This window comes from Corvus hawaiiensis, chromosome 1, assembly GCF_020740725.1.
Source record: "Corvus hawaiiensis isolate bCorHaw1 chromosome 1, bCorHaw1.pri.cur, whole genome shotgun sequence".
NCBI lineage: Eukaryota > Metazoa > Chordata > Aves > Passeriformes > Corvidae > Corvus > Corvus hawaiiensis.
The window spans coordinates 9,565,044-9,579,945 of record NC_063213.1 but is presented as its reverse complement, the minus strand read 5'-3'; the positions used below and the strand labels follow the sequence as shown (position 1 = coordinate 9,579,945).

The window sequence follows — 14,902 nt, the reverse complement described above, 5'->3', positions numbered from 1 at the left end:
AATTACAGCATCACAACAATGCTAGAGCAAAATTTCAGGTAACAAATATTCTTATTTACCCTGCTTTAGCTTCTGACTATTGGATTAATTGTATATTCTGAAATTTTGAAAATCAGTTGAGGCAGACTGAGGCTCTGAGCATAGAAAAGTTTGAGCCAAGCAGAAGCCAAGTAAGAAATAATACCAGATACTATTTTCAGTTGCTTGTTTTAGGGAAAAATATGGTTGCTGTGCAGCTACAGTAGTTACTATTGTTTTATTGTGTTAACAGGAGCATGTGTGTGTTTGTACTGTAGGTACTTGAATATAACTGCATTCAGGATTTCATGCATCATGGAATTCATCTTCCCAGAAGTTCTTCTGTTCATTCTAAAGTTAGAGAGGTAAGTTCCTGGAAAGCATGACATGAGCTAGTAGCATCAAAATGAGATCAGTTGCTATACAGTGGAAAATTTCCATTTCATACTAAAATACTATACCAGGTGTGGCTGGAATGGAAATGCTTTCCTTCATAGCAGCCTATATAGGGCTGTGTTTGGTGTCCTGGTGGCACACCAGTGTTCTGGTTGATGCTGAGCAGTGCCTGTGTGGTCTCAAGTCTTTCTCCTCCCATGTTCCGTAGGGCTAGGCTGGGCATGAGCAAGAAGCTGGGAGGTCACAGCTGAGACAGCTGACCCAAATTGACCAGAAGGATATTGCATGCCATACAACCATCATTCCCTCAGCAAACTGAGGGAAAGTGGGTTCTTGGGAGGTAGCCATTGCTTGGAGACTGCCTGAATATTGGTCTGCTTGTGGCAGGTAGTGAGTGATTGCGTTTGCATCACTTGTTTGGGGATTCTTTTGGTCATCTTTGCTTCATTTATTAAACTGTCTTTGTCTTGACCCCTGAACTTCTTTTTGTCTTCCAGTTCTCTTTCTTCCCCACTGAGTAGGGAGTGTGTGAATGGCTGTGGGTGCTTAGCTGGTGACTAGGGCCAACCCACCACAAATACTTAAAAAATAGCACATTGTGAGAAACAGTAGGAGGAACCTGCTTATAGTTTTGCACCAGACTTCTCTTTGCTGCTCAAAAGTAGAAATAGAAGGGGATTTTCCAGAGTGCCAGAAATAGTTTTGTTGTCTGTTGTCTATGCTTTCTTTACCTACAGAACTGACCATTCCATAGATGATCATAGGGATGAAAAGTCACAACCTTCTTGAGGCAAACTTAGTAGATGGGTCTGAAATTAAACTTGGCTTTTAAAATTTTTATTATATATAGGGGGTTTATATATGTTTATAGGGACAAGCCTTGATTCTAGTTGTCCATCTCTGGCTTTTAGTCATGGGCAGAACATTTGAAGCAGAGTGAGAAGTCCACAGAGCTTTTTAAGACATTTGTATTTGATCCATGTCCCTTCCCCTCCCATGCCTCCTTCCAAATACACAGACTCTAGAGTGTAAAATGTGTGTACTATATAGCTTGACATACATAACGAGTGTACAATGTTATATTGGGGTTTTTTTGTTTATTTTTGGCGTTGGTTTTTTAGCAGGTTTGTTCTGTTTTGTTTTCTCATAGCTGTAGGCTTCCCTTGTTCTGTGATTCCTGGCTTTTGACAGAGCATTTCATGTTTTCAGACTCAGAGGCTTATGATCTTGAAAGAGGACAGTGAATAAATATGAGTGTGAGCTGCAAGTGGAGTAGGTCTTGGAATAAATTTGAACTGACCACTAGAGGGTCAGCTTCTTTTCAAATTTTTTGTAATCTTGTATTCTGTTTTCCAAGATCTTCTGGGAATTATCAGTGCTGTATTGATCAAGGCCAGAAATGTTCAGAGGATGATCTTGTCTCACTTTCTGATTAATTACCAACCTTAGAACACAGCTCAAACTGACCAGTGTTTAGAGTGGAGGAATTCTTCATTTCAAGTTATATGATGTCCTTTCTTGTATTCTGCTCTGGTCTTCCACTTTCTTTTCTGCATAATTCAGATACAAAAATAACAGGATTTTTAGCTAATTAAGCACAGTTTTGAGTCCCAAGGAGTGCTGATACTTGCTTTTCATCCATGCATAAAAAATGTATTAGGTTTGTACATTTTTATTTGTATAATTCTACTTACCAAATAAGTTCCTTTGTTCTTAACAGAGAAAAGGCTTATTTATCTGATGTTCATAATTTCATGGTTTCAAACTCTTTCTGCCAGTTACTTTAAAAATAGTTTTTTACCATAATGAAAAATGAGTTGTTGCTGTGAAATCTCTAGCCATGTTTATTTCTTAGTTGTAGATCTTTATACAAACTTATTGACTCTATAAAGTTATAAAATATTATATTTATTAGATCAATTTTACTATTTTTGAGACTTTTCAGTAAAATATAGGGTCAATTAATATGTTTAGTTTTATCATTTCCATAGTATGAAAACACTGATGTTACATAATTATTAAATGAGACAACCCCTTACTACTTCTTGAATGTTTTGGGCCTGTTTTTTTTTTTTTTTTCTTAGATGCTGAGTTATTTTCATAAGCAAAGTAAAGTTCGTCAAGGAGTTGAAGAAATGCTCTATAGATTGTATCAACCCATCCTCTGGAGAGCACTGAAGGTAATTATCCTTTTCAGAAAATAGGACTGTCTTCCTCCAGCTATTAAATTTTGGGTCCCTTCCACATCTTCTGTTTTTATTATTTGCTTTTAAAATGAAATAGCTACAAAACCCAAAATGAATGTTTGACATCACAGATGTAGCTGAGTAACTTTGCAAGTTGTAATTAGGCATAGCATGCACAATAATATTCTAATTTTTTAATATAATTTATTTGTAAAATCCAGTTTTGTTTACAGGTATCTAGAGTGCTTTCCAGGATTGCACTTGGTATTCTTACCTTCTCAATTTGAAAATTCTGTGTAATCTTGTATTCTGTTTTCCAAGATCTTTAGGGAATTATCAGTGTTTTATTGATCAAGGCCAGAAATGTTCAGAGGATATTTTAGTTTCACCTTTTGATTAATTACCAGCCTTAGAATACAGCTCAATGAATTTCTTAGAGTTTTAATTTAGAAAAACTTTTATTCTAGTTTGATTGTATGTACAGACATTCATGGTATGGATGTGCACTCAGAATGAAATTTCTTACTTCTTTTCTGGTGTGTGTGTGTATGTCCTCCTATGGATTGAATGCACAGACTAATGGCAACCTATTGCAGTTTGTCTACTCAGTTACATTCTGTGATTAAGATGAGCTAAGCTTCCTTCTTTGGTAACAGCTTTTATTTTGTCTGAGATTGTGAAATCCCTGTTTGTAAGAGTGTATACATACAGCCAAATGAAATTCTGGTAAACATATTTCATTTATTGGTCAGTCATACTGCATCTTCTCTAGCCATGAGAAAGGTATTTGAAATTCTCAAAGTTGAAAGTATTTACTATTAACTTAAAAAGTTCTTTACAATGGATTTTATGAGCTACAGGAAGGAGTTGAGAGCTGTTTGGTTTCAACAGAACCCTCTGGTAGAGGTGGGAAGATGAACAGTCATTGCTAACCCAGTATCTTGTTTGGCCTTATGTAAGGGTTGGATCCCATCCCTTTAGAATTAATATAAGCAAGGAGCCTTCTGGATGAAACGTGTATGTCCTAGTGCAAGAGAAAAATAGCTACAAAGCATGGCTTCCTTTAATTTCTACACTTCTGTCTCTAAAAAGAATAGGGGTTTTAATTGATTTTTGGTTAGTTAACAAAATACAGTATTCCATTCTTAAGGGAGTTGCTGTCTGTCAGTGGAGGGTTGTAGTCACTTTCCAAGGCCCAGGACACAAATGTAGGACTAGAGTACTTTGGAGGAAGATTCTGTCAAACCTTATTAAATCTGCATACATTTATTTGGAGAAATATAACAGAAGATGTGTCTTGTGGGAAAAAAATGGTTAATGATTGATCTGCAGCAAGACAGTGGGAGAATTCCTGATTCCAGAAGTGGTTGAAGTTTTTAACAGCTGCTGTTCATGATTTTCACATCGCTAATGGTTCCATTGCTAGAACAAATCATATAGTACTGCATGAATTATTTGGCATTTTGAACCCGTAGTTTAAGATACTGAACTAAGAAGGGAAGCTTATAACTGTCCTTAGTGTATGGATTCTACTCCAAAGCTTGAAATGTCACTTTAATTTTAGATAACCAGTTTGATGCTCCTATTTTAGCCATATCCCTAATTTATTATAGTGAAGAACAAATCCTGTTCTAGAACACTGGTTATGAAACAGAAGGGACATACAAGGCCTGTTTACTTCTCCTTGCAGAAAGCAAAAATACTTCAGTTGTAAGAATACACCAAATTCCAGAACTGTTCATCCTGAAACCACTTGATTGCATCTCTGCAATCTTTAAACTGAGAATGCACATTTGTGATGCATAGTTCTCTGTTTCTTCTGAAATTGCTTGTTTTGCAAATACTTAGATTGCACAACTTCTTTTGAGGCTTTTACCAACACGTACTTTATAAGCCTTGATGCAACTTTTAAGTTTTTATAGTTATAAGCCCATATGTAACTCCATCTTTTTTCATGTTCTTATTATGAAAAGCAAGTGTCATGCAAACTTAAAAGAGATGTGTAGTGATTGGCTGTTAGTATAAGAAGATACATGGGTATAAAAATATGGATATTTAGAGTGAGGTAAGTAGTGATTAAGCTATTTCTTATCAAGCTGAAAAAGTCAAGAACCACTCCTCCAGGAATTCAAGCTGTTGAAGGAAGTGACTCCTTTAAAGTGGTGTGTTTGGTTGTCTTTTTAATTTTTTTTTTAACATCCCATACATTTAAACTAACATGTTCTGGGGAAGCAGTGTTTTAAATAGTTTGAAGTGAATTTCAGAACCTGTAAGACCAGATAAAATTTAAAAGAAAGCCATGAAAATTAACTGAAGAAAAAATTAAAATATTGTTTAAAAAGGTTCTGAAAGTTCCTCAGAATAGTACAAGCGTAATGGTAAAGAAATATTAGTCATTTAAATAACTGCAGGCTCTGGCCTGGAAAAATCAGTGTGGATTAAAACAGGCCATGAATTTAAAGTCTTAGGTTCTACCTCTGTGAAGACGTTGTACGAGCCTGAATATGCAAATACATTTGGGATAAATTCCAGTTAATTAAAGGCAGGAATTTGAACTGTGGGTACTCAGTTCAGAATTAAAAGTGACTTTAATGGAATTCAGTGTAATGTACTTAAAAAGTTATGGAAATTAACTTTCTGGAATGGCTATGGTAGACAAGGTCTAGGTTATTGCACAAAACTACATTTGAATTAATTTTCACATGCAATGTTAGTGCAGAAGAGCTATTTCACCCTGAATTCACATATCATCTTGTTACGTGTTAATTCTTGATATAGACAAGCTCAAAGTTGAAGGATTTTCTCAGCTTCGTAGCTTAGAATTAAGAATTATGATCTTCTCACCTTTGAACTGTTTGCATGATCCGTGATAAGCAAAGGAAAACACAAATCCCTAACTAACGACTGTATGTATGGGCTTTATTTGCTTTTGTAGTATTCAGTTTAGAATTCCTATTAATTTTGTTGACTTGAAGAATATGGAATGTTTTGGTTCTACTCCACCATATCAGGATTGGTCAAGAAGAGAAACCCAAAACAGATTGTAAATGAAGTAATTGTTGCTCATTTCTTTTGTGTTTTTCTGGTTTTATTTGTCATTAGTTTATTCAAGTCTAAATATTACATGGTTATTGCCGTGTTTCTTTTCCCTGCCTTTGATTTCAATGTGCTTTATGACAAGGGAAGAACAAAATGAGATTATTAGAATAATCAAGAGATTCCCTGACTGCGGGAGCTTTGGTGGGGGTCGGACGGTCGGGACGGACGGAGACGAGAGATCTCTGAAGTCAGATCTTGGAACATGGGGTTTATTGCAAAGGGCGTGGGTACAGGGGCACTGCTTAGAGCTGCCAGCCGCAGCTTGGAGCAGGCCCAGGAGAGCAAGAGAGTAAGCGAGTAAGTAAAGAGAGAGAGAGAGAGAGAGAGTGGAGTGGAGTGAGAGAGAGAGTGGAATAAAAATGTGTGAAGTCCTGGTTACAATACAATAAATCATCTTCTGTACTGAATATTCTAATTGTCACTAACCAATCTAATACAAGATACAAATCCTATAGCATTTACATACAGCCTATAAGAGTTCTTATATTACCATAGAGTGTTACATCTTAACTTCTAAAAACTACTCTTTGGACCCCTTCTGCTGAGCTAGTAGGGTCTGCTCTGACCCTTGGACCTGCCTGCAAGCAGAGGATATTGTTCCATCAAGAGGGGATTACTTCAGTGGCCATACCATTGTTTTCTAGTTGTTCAGTAACTAAGACTTGGTATTTCAAAAGTGGCTTTCATTTCGATGTTGCCTGTAGTTTTCATATTCCCAAAATCTTTTGTCAGGCAATCATATTTATAAGGCTTTCCTGTTTCATCTTCCCCAACACCCAACCTGTCTCATCTTGCTGTTAAAATTAGGCCTACTTTGCTAGTTGTATTGAGAGAGGTTTTTTTTCATTGGACCCAAAATCTGGACAAAATTCTTCCTTCTCTTCTTTCCAGGAGAAGTCAGCAGAGGCTCTGAATCACTGCACTGCTTTGATAAATGCAGTTTGGTGGTTAGATTTCAGCTTTCTCCTTGTGATGCTGTTCCGGTTTGGCCAAATTTAGAAATCCTCTGAGAGAAGGCAGGCTACAACCACCCCTCCCCCACCAGGTTCGGGAAAAAATAAATTTTCCTTGAAGGAAAGTGAAAGAGATAAAAACTATTTATTTAACAAACACACAGGAAAAGGATAATAATGCTAAATGATAAAACCTCCCGCTCTGCTGAGAGAAACCTGGGGGAAAATTCAGAGTCCTTCTGTAGATCTCTCTCTCCCTCTTCTTGGAGCTGGGACGGGGTGGTGGGCCCACCTCCAGGACCAAGGCCTCAGTGGAAAGTCCTCCCAATGTATTCTGATGTTGAAACAGTCCAGCAGAGAGAAAAGGAAAAAAATGAAGTCCCAGGAAAACAAAAGTTCAACTCTCTGGAGGAAAAGGAGCTGAGGAAAAAAAACTGCTGGCTGGAAAGAAAAGCAATCCGGGTGCTTCCCTTCCCTCTCACTCTCCTGCCGCAGCTGAAAAAAAGTCTCTGTCTCTGTGTGACCTTGAACAAACCGCAAACTGCTTTGAAAAAGTTTTGCTCAGGTTTTCCTCCCCCTTCTCAGGCTCAGTTTAAAGGCATAGAAAGGCACAAAAATTAATTTCTGGGCATAGGGCAGTGATATGGGATACACATCGTAAAGTCACCCCAAGACAGATGCCTTGAATTTCTTCATCTTTTTATTGCCTGCTCTCTTTTTCTGTCCTTCAAGAGTTCACTGAGTCAATTATCTTTCACTGAATGAATGTCTAATTATGCACCTTTTTCTTTTTTTTTTTTTTTTTTTTTTTTTGCATTTGGGGTTCTACAACCAGTAAAATACGTAGTGGAGTACATAGAAAACTTGAATGTGGTAAAATCTCTGAGGGTTGAGAGGCTTCCCATAGATTTTTGATGAGTTGCCTGGACCTCAGAACATGGTGCTATTACTTATGTGCAGAGATGCAGAAATGAGTATGTTTTTATGTTTTTGCTGGATAAGTTACTCTCCAGGCTTTCTGGTACTTAGTTACTAAATACTATTTTCTTGAAGCAATAGGCTTGAGCTTTTCAATTAAATCACCCGTCTCTTGACAAGCAAGTTAATTAATTCAATCTGATTGAATTCAAGAGTCTTCTGTCCTGAAGAGGAGCTTTAAGGGCACCAACAGAAATCCCAGCTGCCTTTAATTTATTCAGCATTACAGAAAGCAGGAGAACTCTGACTGTGATTCCTCAGGGCCATTGAAGCTGATATGCTTTGAAAGCTGATTGTAACAATAACTCAGGTTTTACTGAATGGGCAGAAATATAAGGTAAAACATTAAAACTCGTATGTGACTTTAGGTTCTTCTATCCATTTATAAATTCATCTTTTCCATCTACTTAATTAAAAACACTTAACTTGTTAAAATGTTTGGAGAACAGTGTTTGACAGGATACATACCTTTGGATATTAACAGTCTGTCCTTATGGAAAAAATATTTTTCCTCCATTGTAACAGGCCCAAAACTCAGAAGTTCGAGCAAATGCAGCATTTTTGTTCATTGATGCTTTTCCTGTTCGTGATCCCAGTTTTAAGGTTGAAGAGATGGACAATGAAATTCAGAAACAGTTTGAAGAACTTTTTGTAAGTTTTAATGAAACTGAAATGTTAAAAATGAAACTTTTATCAAAGCTAACTCAAAAAATAAGATTAAATGTTGATGCAATTAAAATTTATAGAACTTCTGGATAGTATTTGTAGGGAAATAGAGTTCTGTGGTGCAGAAAATACAAAAATAAACTAATATTTTAAATTTCTGTAGTATGTTTTCTGCAGATGCTATCTACCACTTTAAACTCTCAAAAGAAAATATTTTGGTTTGTAACTCATTAATCTGTGAATGAGAGATGCCTTTGAAAGATTGAACACATGAATAATGGATCTTGATCCTTATTTAACCTTGGACTGGGGGAGAGAGCTTCATAGTTACTATGGAAGCATTCAATGAAAGTTCAGTACTGTGTTACTAAATGCTTCTGAAATTAAGTATAATGGAGATAACCTAAAAATCTCCTTACCAGTCTAGATGGGTGAGAATGGACATAGTGTTTTCATTAAGAAAATCTTTGGGGATTCTTCAGTAAACATCAGATAATTGAATGAATTTCAGAGTTTATTTGTCATTTCCTAGGAACAGTGATCAGTGTAGACTCATATAAGTAAAAGTCTAAATATTCTTAATTAAGTCACAAATGCAAGACTTGATTTATTTAAAAAAAAAATTCAAAAGCCCAATTAAAAAAGTTGGTCAATAGTTATCTTAATTTTGCTTCTGATTTAAATTTCCTTGGTTTCTTTATCATAAAATGCCTTGAGGCACTATTAATATTACAGTTCTTTTATTGTATGACAATTTTCATAATTACTAAAAGGTATTCAATTTTGTTTATTTAAAAAAAAAATTCAAAAGCCCAATTAAAAAAGTTGGTCAATAGTTATCTTAATTTTGCTTCTGATTTAAATTTCCTTGGTTTCTTTATCATAAAATGCCTTGAGGGACTATTAATATTACAGTTCTTTTATTGTATGACAATTTTCATAATTACTAAAAGGAATGCATTTTGTTTATGATAGGCTCATGTCAAACAGCAGTAGAGCTACAATAATCCATATGCTCACAGTATTCTTCTTCTGTTTGTTTTAGAGTCTCTTAGAAGATCCTCATCCAGTTGTCCGCTCTACAGGGATACTTGGAGTTACTCAGATAACATCCAAATACTGGGAGATGATTCCTCCGACAATTCTTGCTGATCTTTTAAAAAAGATAACTGGAGAGCTGGCATGTGATATAACATCTGCTGATGTTCGATGCTGTGTTTTTAAAGTAAATGTTTTTCTAAATTTAAAATCATGATTGTCATTTTTATATTTTATTTGATGTACAGGTTTCTAGTATAGGCCACTTTAAATCAAGGAGATTACTTGTTCTACTAAACGTCTTAGGCAGTAGAATTCCTAATACATGAAAGTCTTGCACATTTCATAAAAGCCATGTTTGAAATACAAAAATGCCATTTAAAATAGTAACTGATTTGCTTTCTGACTCAACCATTTTGAATTTCCAGTTGTACACACACAGTTTGGACCCGATAATTTAGTTTTTTTAGCTATTAGAAATGATGGTTAGGCTTGAAAATATAAATAGACAGGTTCCAGGATGTTCCTATGTCACTGGCTTTAACGCACCCCAAGACATGCACAATTAGGATTTTGTACTCCACTTTTGTGTGTCTGAGGTTTGGATGGATGTAATTCCACAGTTTGTCTGGGGATGCCTCCTCCTCTGCATTGCTCAGTATGTTAGAATTAGTTCATCTACATCTTTCTGGCATGTGAGAAATAACTGATAGCTCGGACAGAAAAATGAACTCCCTAAGCAGCATTTTCACTTGAAGATTTTGTGTCTGTGTCAGTTCAACCTTAAATTGAAGCTGTCGTCCTGTTAATCTTCACTTGCTCCACTACTGCTTCATGGGGGAGCTATACTGGATAAGCAGAAAGTGCTGATTTAAAAACAAATTGGTAACAAATAGATGTGTTTTTAATTTGAAATCAGTGTATTTTAGAGAGCTGATACTATACAGTGTGCCCTCAGGTAGAGGGCAAGACCATGGTCTCCGTGTAGATCTGATTCAGCTGAAGTGAGTTCACTGAGCACAATTCACTGTAAATTTGAAATAATCAAAGCAGTTTTTACTGAAGTATTACAAGAAAAATAAGCATTCACAGTATCTGTCCCTGCTTTATTTAACCTGAGAAATGTCGTGGTCCTCTTCAACAATTTTTAGCTAACTATTTTTCAGCTCTTTCTGTATTTGGTTTTGGTTTTTTTAGTGCCTACCAATAATTTTGGAGAACAAGCTAAGTCACCCACTGCTGGAACATCTCCTGCCTGCAACCAAACACAGTCTTCATGACAATTCCGAGAAAGTGCGGGTGGCTTTTGTGGATATGCTGCTGAAAGTGAAGGCTACCAAGGCTGCTAAGGTAGGACAAGTGATGTTTGATAAGTAGCAAGGAGACAAAATCAAGGCATTTATTTAAAAAAAAAAAAAAGTACATTTTGAGACTGCTGTGGTGTTCCTAAAAGGAAAGAAATACCTGCTTTGCTGTAGTGATACTTTTAGATTTGTGGTATCTTGAGTACTCTGTGGGCCCTTGTTCTCTCTGTGGATGTGTGGGGCAGAGCAGTGGTACAACCGCACTTCCCTTGGCTGCCCAGCTCAGGGCAGGACTCTTCTAAATGCTTAACACCTTTCCCCAGTAGCTTTTTTGCTTTGATTCTCCTGTTTTTGTAATGTCTGTATTTTGTGGGCACATCCCTCGGGATTTTGGTGTCTTTTTATAGTAATTTTGAATGCATTTTATGTTCTGCTGTGGAGTCTTATTTAGGGTGATACTTTCCAGCCACAAGCATTACATTATAGCACCTTTGAGCTCTTATTCCACTCTCTACTGTTAATAGTTTCTTAATTTCAATTTTATATTTTAATTTAGCTGTGTTTTTGTCCTTGCTAAGCCCAATAAAGACATAAAACTATTAGAAAGCATCCAAAGGAAAGCTGTGAAGAAGATGAAGGGTCTAGGGGGGGAAGCCATACAAAGAGTGGCTGAGGTCACTTGGTTTGTGAATTATTCTGAATTCGCTGCCATTAAAGACAGAGAAGAAAGATAATTCTCAGTGTCAGGGATTTTTGGTGGGAAGGAAGGATCAGGTTTACATAAAGAAAAAAAAATCGTAGTAAGTGTTAGATGTTTTTCAGTAACTTCCTATTGATTTAAAAACTGTAATATGTATCTCTGCTAAGTCCTGGGATCACTTCAAACTTACTCTTTATGGCAGTTCTAATAGGGGCGTCCATAGTTTGAATTTGCAGGGTAATGAACTGCTGCAAATATTGCTACTCAAGAGTCAAATAGGTTTCTTGGCATTGAAAAATACTTTCTTTTTGATTTTTTGTTTTAATTTGAAATTGTCCAACATAATTAATTCAGAATCTTCTCAGAGAAATTACAAATGTAGTGTTACTGCTGGCATAACATCTGTGTAGTCTTTCTGAATTTCATAGCCTTTGACTTCTGTGTTACAAATAAACTAGAGCTCGGCTAAGAATGGGATGCATTCAGTATTTAGTAATGTAGGGCTTGGGATGGTTTTGGAAAGGGGGTTGATCTATACAGGTTTTTAAGGTGTATACAATACTTGAAAGTAGTTTGGTCCTACTTTGTCCTGTAAGGAGAATATGAAACATGGCACATAATGAAAAATAATTGTATTTTATTGTGATATCCTTGTAGAGTTCTTCCCTGTATCTATGGAATTGCATTAGTATTGCATACGTATTGAACTGAAATTGCTTGAACCACAATTTTGCCAGTGAGTCAGAGATATGAGGAAATTTAGAAAACCAGAAACATCAGAACAGCAAAATAACATTATTGCAGCAGAATGTGACCTCCAGTACATGTTGGTGTTCAGTAAATATAAAAAATGCTCATGTTTTTCTGGTAAATGCTCCTTATACTTGTTTAGACCATTGACATGGAAATCACTTGATGAAGGTGATGGTTTTTTCCTCTATTTTTTTAAAACTCCTTTTAATATCTTTTTCTCACTTTAAAAAGTTCTGGAATATCTGTCCCATGGAGCATCTTCTGTCTCGCCTTGAAGCCGATTCTCGGCCTGTGTCGCGGCGCATCGTGAACCTCCTGATGAACTCCTTCTTCCCCATTAACCAGCCCGAGGATGTGTGGTGTGAGCGCTGTGTCGCTCTGATCCAGATGAATCCAGCAGCAGCCAGGAAGTTCTATCAATACGCTTATGAATTTACTGCCCCCACCAATATAGGTAAAGTGCAAAACCTTGTGAGTTTGTGGAATTACTGATACCACACCATGTAAATGATTTTCTTTCTTTTTCCTGTAACAGTGGTACATTTTTGCTAGATTTTTTGGTCTTAGTATAATACTAGTTCGTAGTTTCTGAAATTCAGGACACCAGCAATAAGCACTGCTGGCAAAGTCATCATCTTCTTCAACAATGAGGAGATCAAAGCTTTTCATTTCTGCTCTTAGATGCTGTACTGTACACTCCAGCCAGTGGTGGTACCTGGTCCCTCTGTTCCCCTTTCTCCCCACACATACCTTAAAACTATCTCAGTTGATACCTATTTCTTATGTAGAAATAGGGTAGCAAAATACCCTGGTGCCTTACGTGATTTGAGAACTTCATGTGAAAGATTCTACAGAAACTGAAAAAATGTTTACATCGGATAATCTGGTTATGTGGGATTTATGGATCAATATTTTCAAGTTGCTCAGAGAAAATCTAAAAAGTCCTCCTTCAGAAAGTTTCAGTGAAGAGGGCATGTGCTGCCCAGAATGTCACTGCTTTTTGGAAAAGTGCTATTGAACCAAGTAAAATCAGGAAAATTTTTTTTCAGAGGAGTTCTGATAAAACCCAAGTAATCAGCATGGAGTGACTTGGTTGAAATGCCCAAACCGTTGCCTCCCAGCTGATCACCTTGATAAGGTAGTTATGAAATCACAGTTATGGAATCACCTTGTACTTCCACCAGAGTGGGCATAACCCTTTCACCTTTTCTAGAGCTGAGCTCCTTGTTCAGGAGTGCAATGGTTGGGCTATGACATCTTTTCCAAAGAATGGAAATTGACATAGAAGGGAATGGGAGTTGACATAGGAGGGAATGTGTTCTTGAATGTGGTTCATTAAGTTAACAGTTCAGCCAGATTAAATGTAGGAGTTCTAGGAGCTTACTCTGATTCTGATTTGATAAGGTGGTGGTTTTTTTGGGGTTTTTTTTAGTATACTGTTTTAACAATAAAATTACAGAACCTGATGTAATGTTGCCATTTCTTCTTCAGACTTGAGGATATAAAATATGTTCATGTTTTTTCCATTTCCTTTACAAGAAATTTTTCTCCTTTCTTTCCTAGCTCTTTCTGGTTCTGTTGCCTACTTTTTCATACTGGCTTTCCAGCATTATAATTAGAAGCATTTATTAGCATAATTCTTAGCAAATAGTAAATGTCTAATTTATTTCTCTTCTGTTTAAATGTAGCTAAATTGATGCTCACTATTCGGCGCTGCTTGAATGCCTGCATCCAGAAAGCAAGGAAGGAGAGTCTTCATGATAGTGGGAATGATGATGATGATGAAGATGGAAGTGAAAAGGAGAACAAAAGTGTAAGAAAGTCCACTTTATGCTAAATTCTGGTAACTTCTTTTCAGTGGTGCTTGAGACATAGGCAGTGAATGATATGACAGAAGTCTAAAGGAAAGCCCTTGGGCATCTGTGGTACTGCAAGTGGGGGAACTGCCATTATTGGGTTTTCATGTCTTGTGATAGCAGAAATTTGGTCAAGTAGCTAGAATAAGATAGAAGGAATATGAAGCATATTTTAAATTAATACTTGCCTAATTCCAGTACTGATTATAAAGTGGTTTGGTTTTGCAGTTAAATTATTTTTTAAATTACCATTGTAAGATATGTGAAGTTAGAGAGAGAGCAAGACTGAATTGTGGAGTTCATGGTCTATAGCAACCACAATGCCTTTGTAAAGTGACTAGAAGGATTTTCAGTGGTTTTTTAAGCCTTATTTTAACTTAAATTTCTATTTGAAAAGGGTAATATCATCTAAGTGTTTGTATTTCAGGTGTTGGATAATGTGCTGTCAGTAAATGATGTGGCCAGCATGGCAAGTTTGTTGGAGATCACTGTAATACTCTGGAGAAGTATCTACAGAGCACTAGATCACAATGAAGATGCCAAAGATTATGCTATCAGGAAGTTTGCTTCTGTACTTCCTGAATATTTTAAAGTATTTCAGGTAAAGAAAGCCTAGATTTTCCTGTATTTTCTTCAGATGCTTTCATGTTTTATGTCTTTTATCTATTTTTATGGCATTAAGTATTCTTTTTCATTGTTGCTATAAACCACAAACAACAGCAAGTTTCTTGGAATCCCACAAATGGATAGAAACTATTCTCCAGCTGCAGTGTCTGACAAATGAACCATTATCTAAATAGTCAGCTCAGAAATACTGATGCAATAAATTGCTCTCTTGTAAGGTTTTTCTAGGGTTTTATTCTTTTGAATGTTTTGGAACTTTGGGAAAACAGTAAATGCAAATGTGCTGTTGTAGAATAAATACTCAGTGTCCATTAGAGTCCATATGTTTTTC

General features: G+C 36.3%; 1 protein-coding gene across 5 annotated transcripts in view; it reads left to right on the top strand.

Moving 5' to 3' along the window:
* The window catches only part of NCAPG2 (non-SMC condensin II complex subunit G2), a 47,250-nt gene that overhangs the window by 14,544 nt on the left and 17,804 nt on the right, over positions 1–14,902 (top strand). For all 5 annotated transcript variants that reach the window (XM_048327555.1, XM_048327634.1, XM_048327466.1 and 2 more), the window contains exons 9-16: positions 297–383; positions 2,499–2,594; positions 8,156–8,281; positions 9,342–9,521; positions 10,532–10,684; positions 12,323–12,545; positions 13,780–13,904; positions 14,375–14,548. In XM_048327555.1, coding sequence (XP_048183512.1) covers positions 297–383; positions 2,499–2,594; positions 8,156–8,281; positions 9,342–9,521; positions 10,532–10,684; positions 12,323–12,545; positions 13,780–13,904; positions 14,375–14,548 — 1,164 coding nt within the window. The remainder of the gene's footprint in view (positions 1–296; positions 384–2,498; positions 2,595–8,155; positions 8,282–9,341; positions 9,522–10,531; positions 10,685–12,322; positions 12,546–13,779; positions 13,905–14,374; positions 14,549–14,902) is intronic.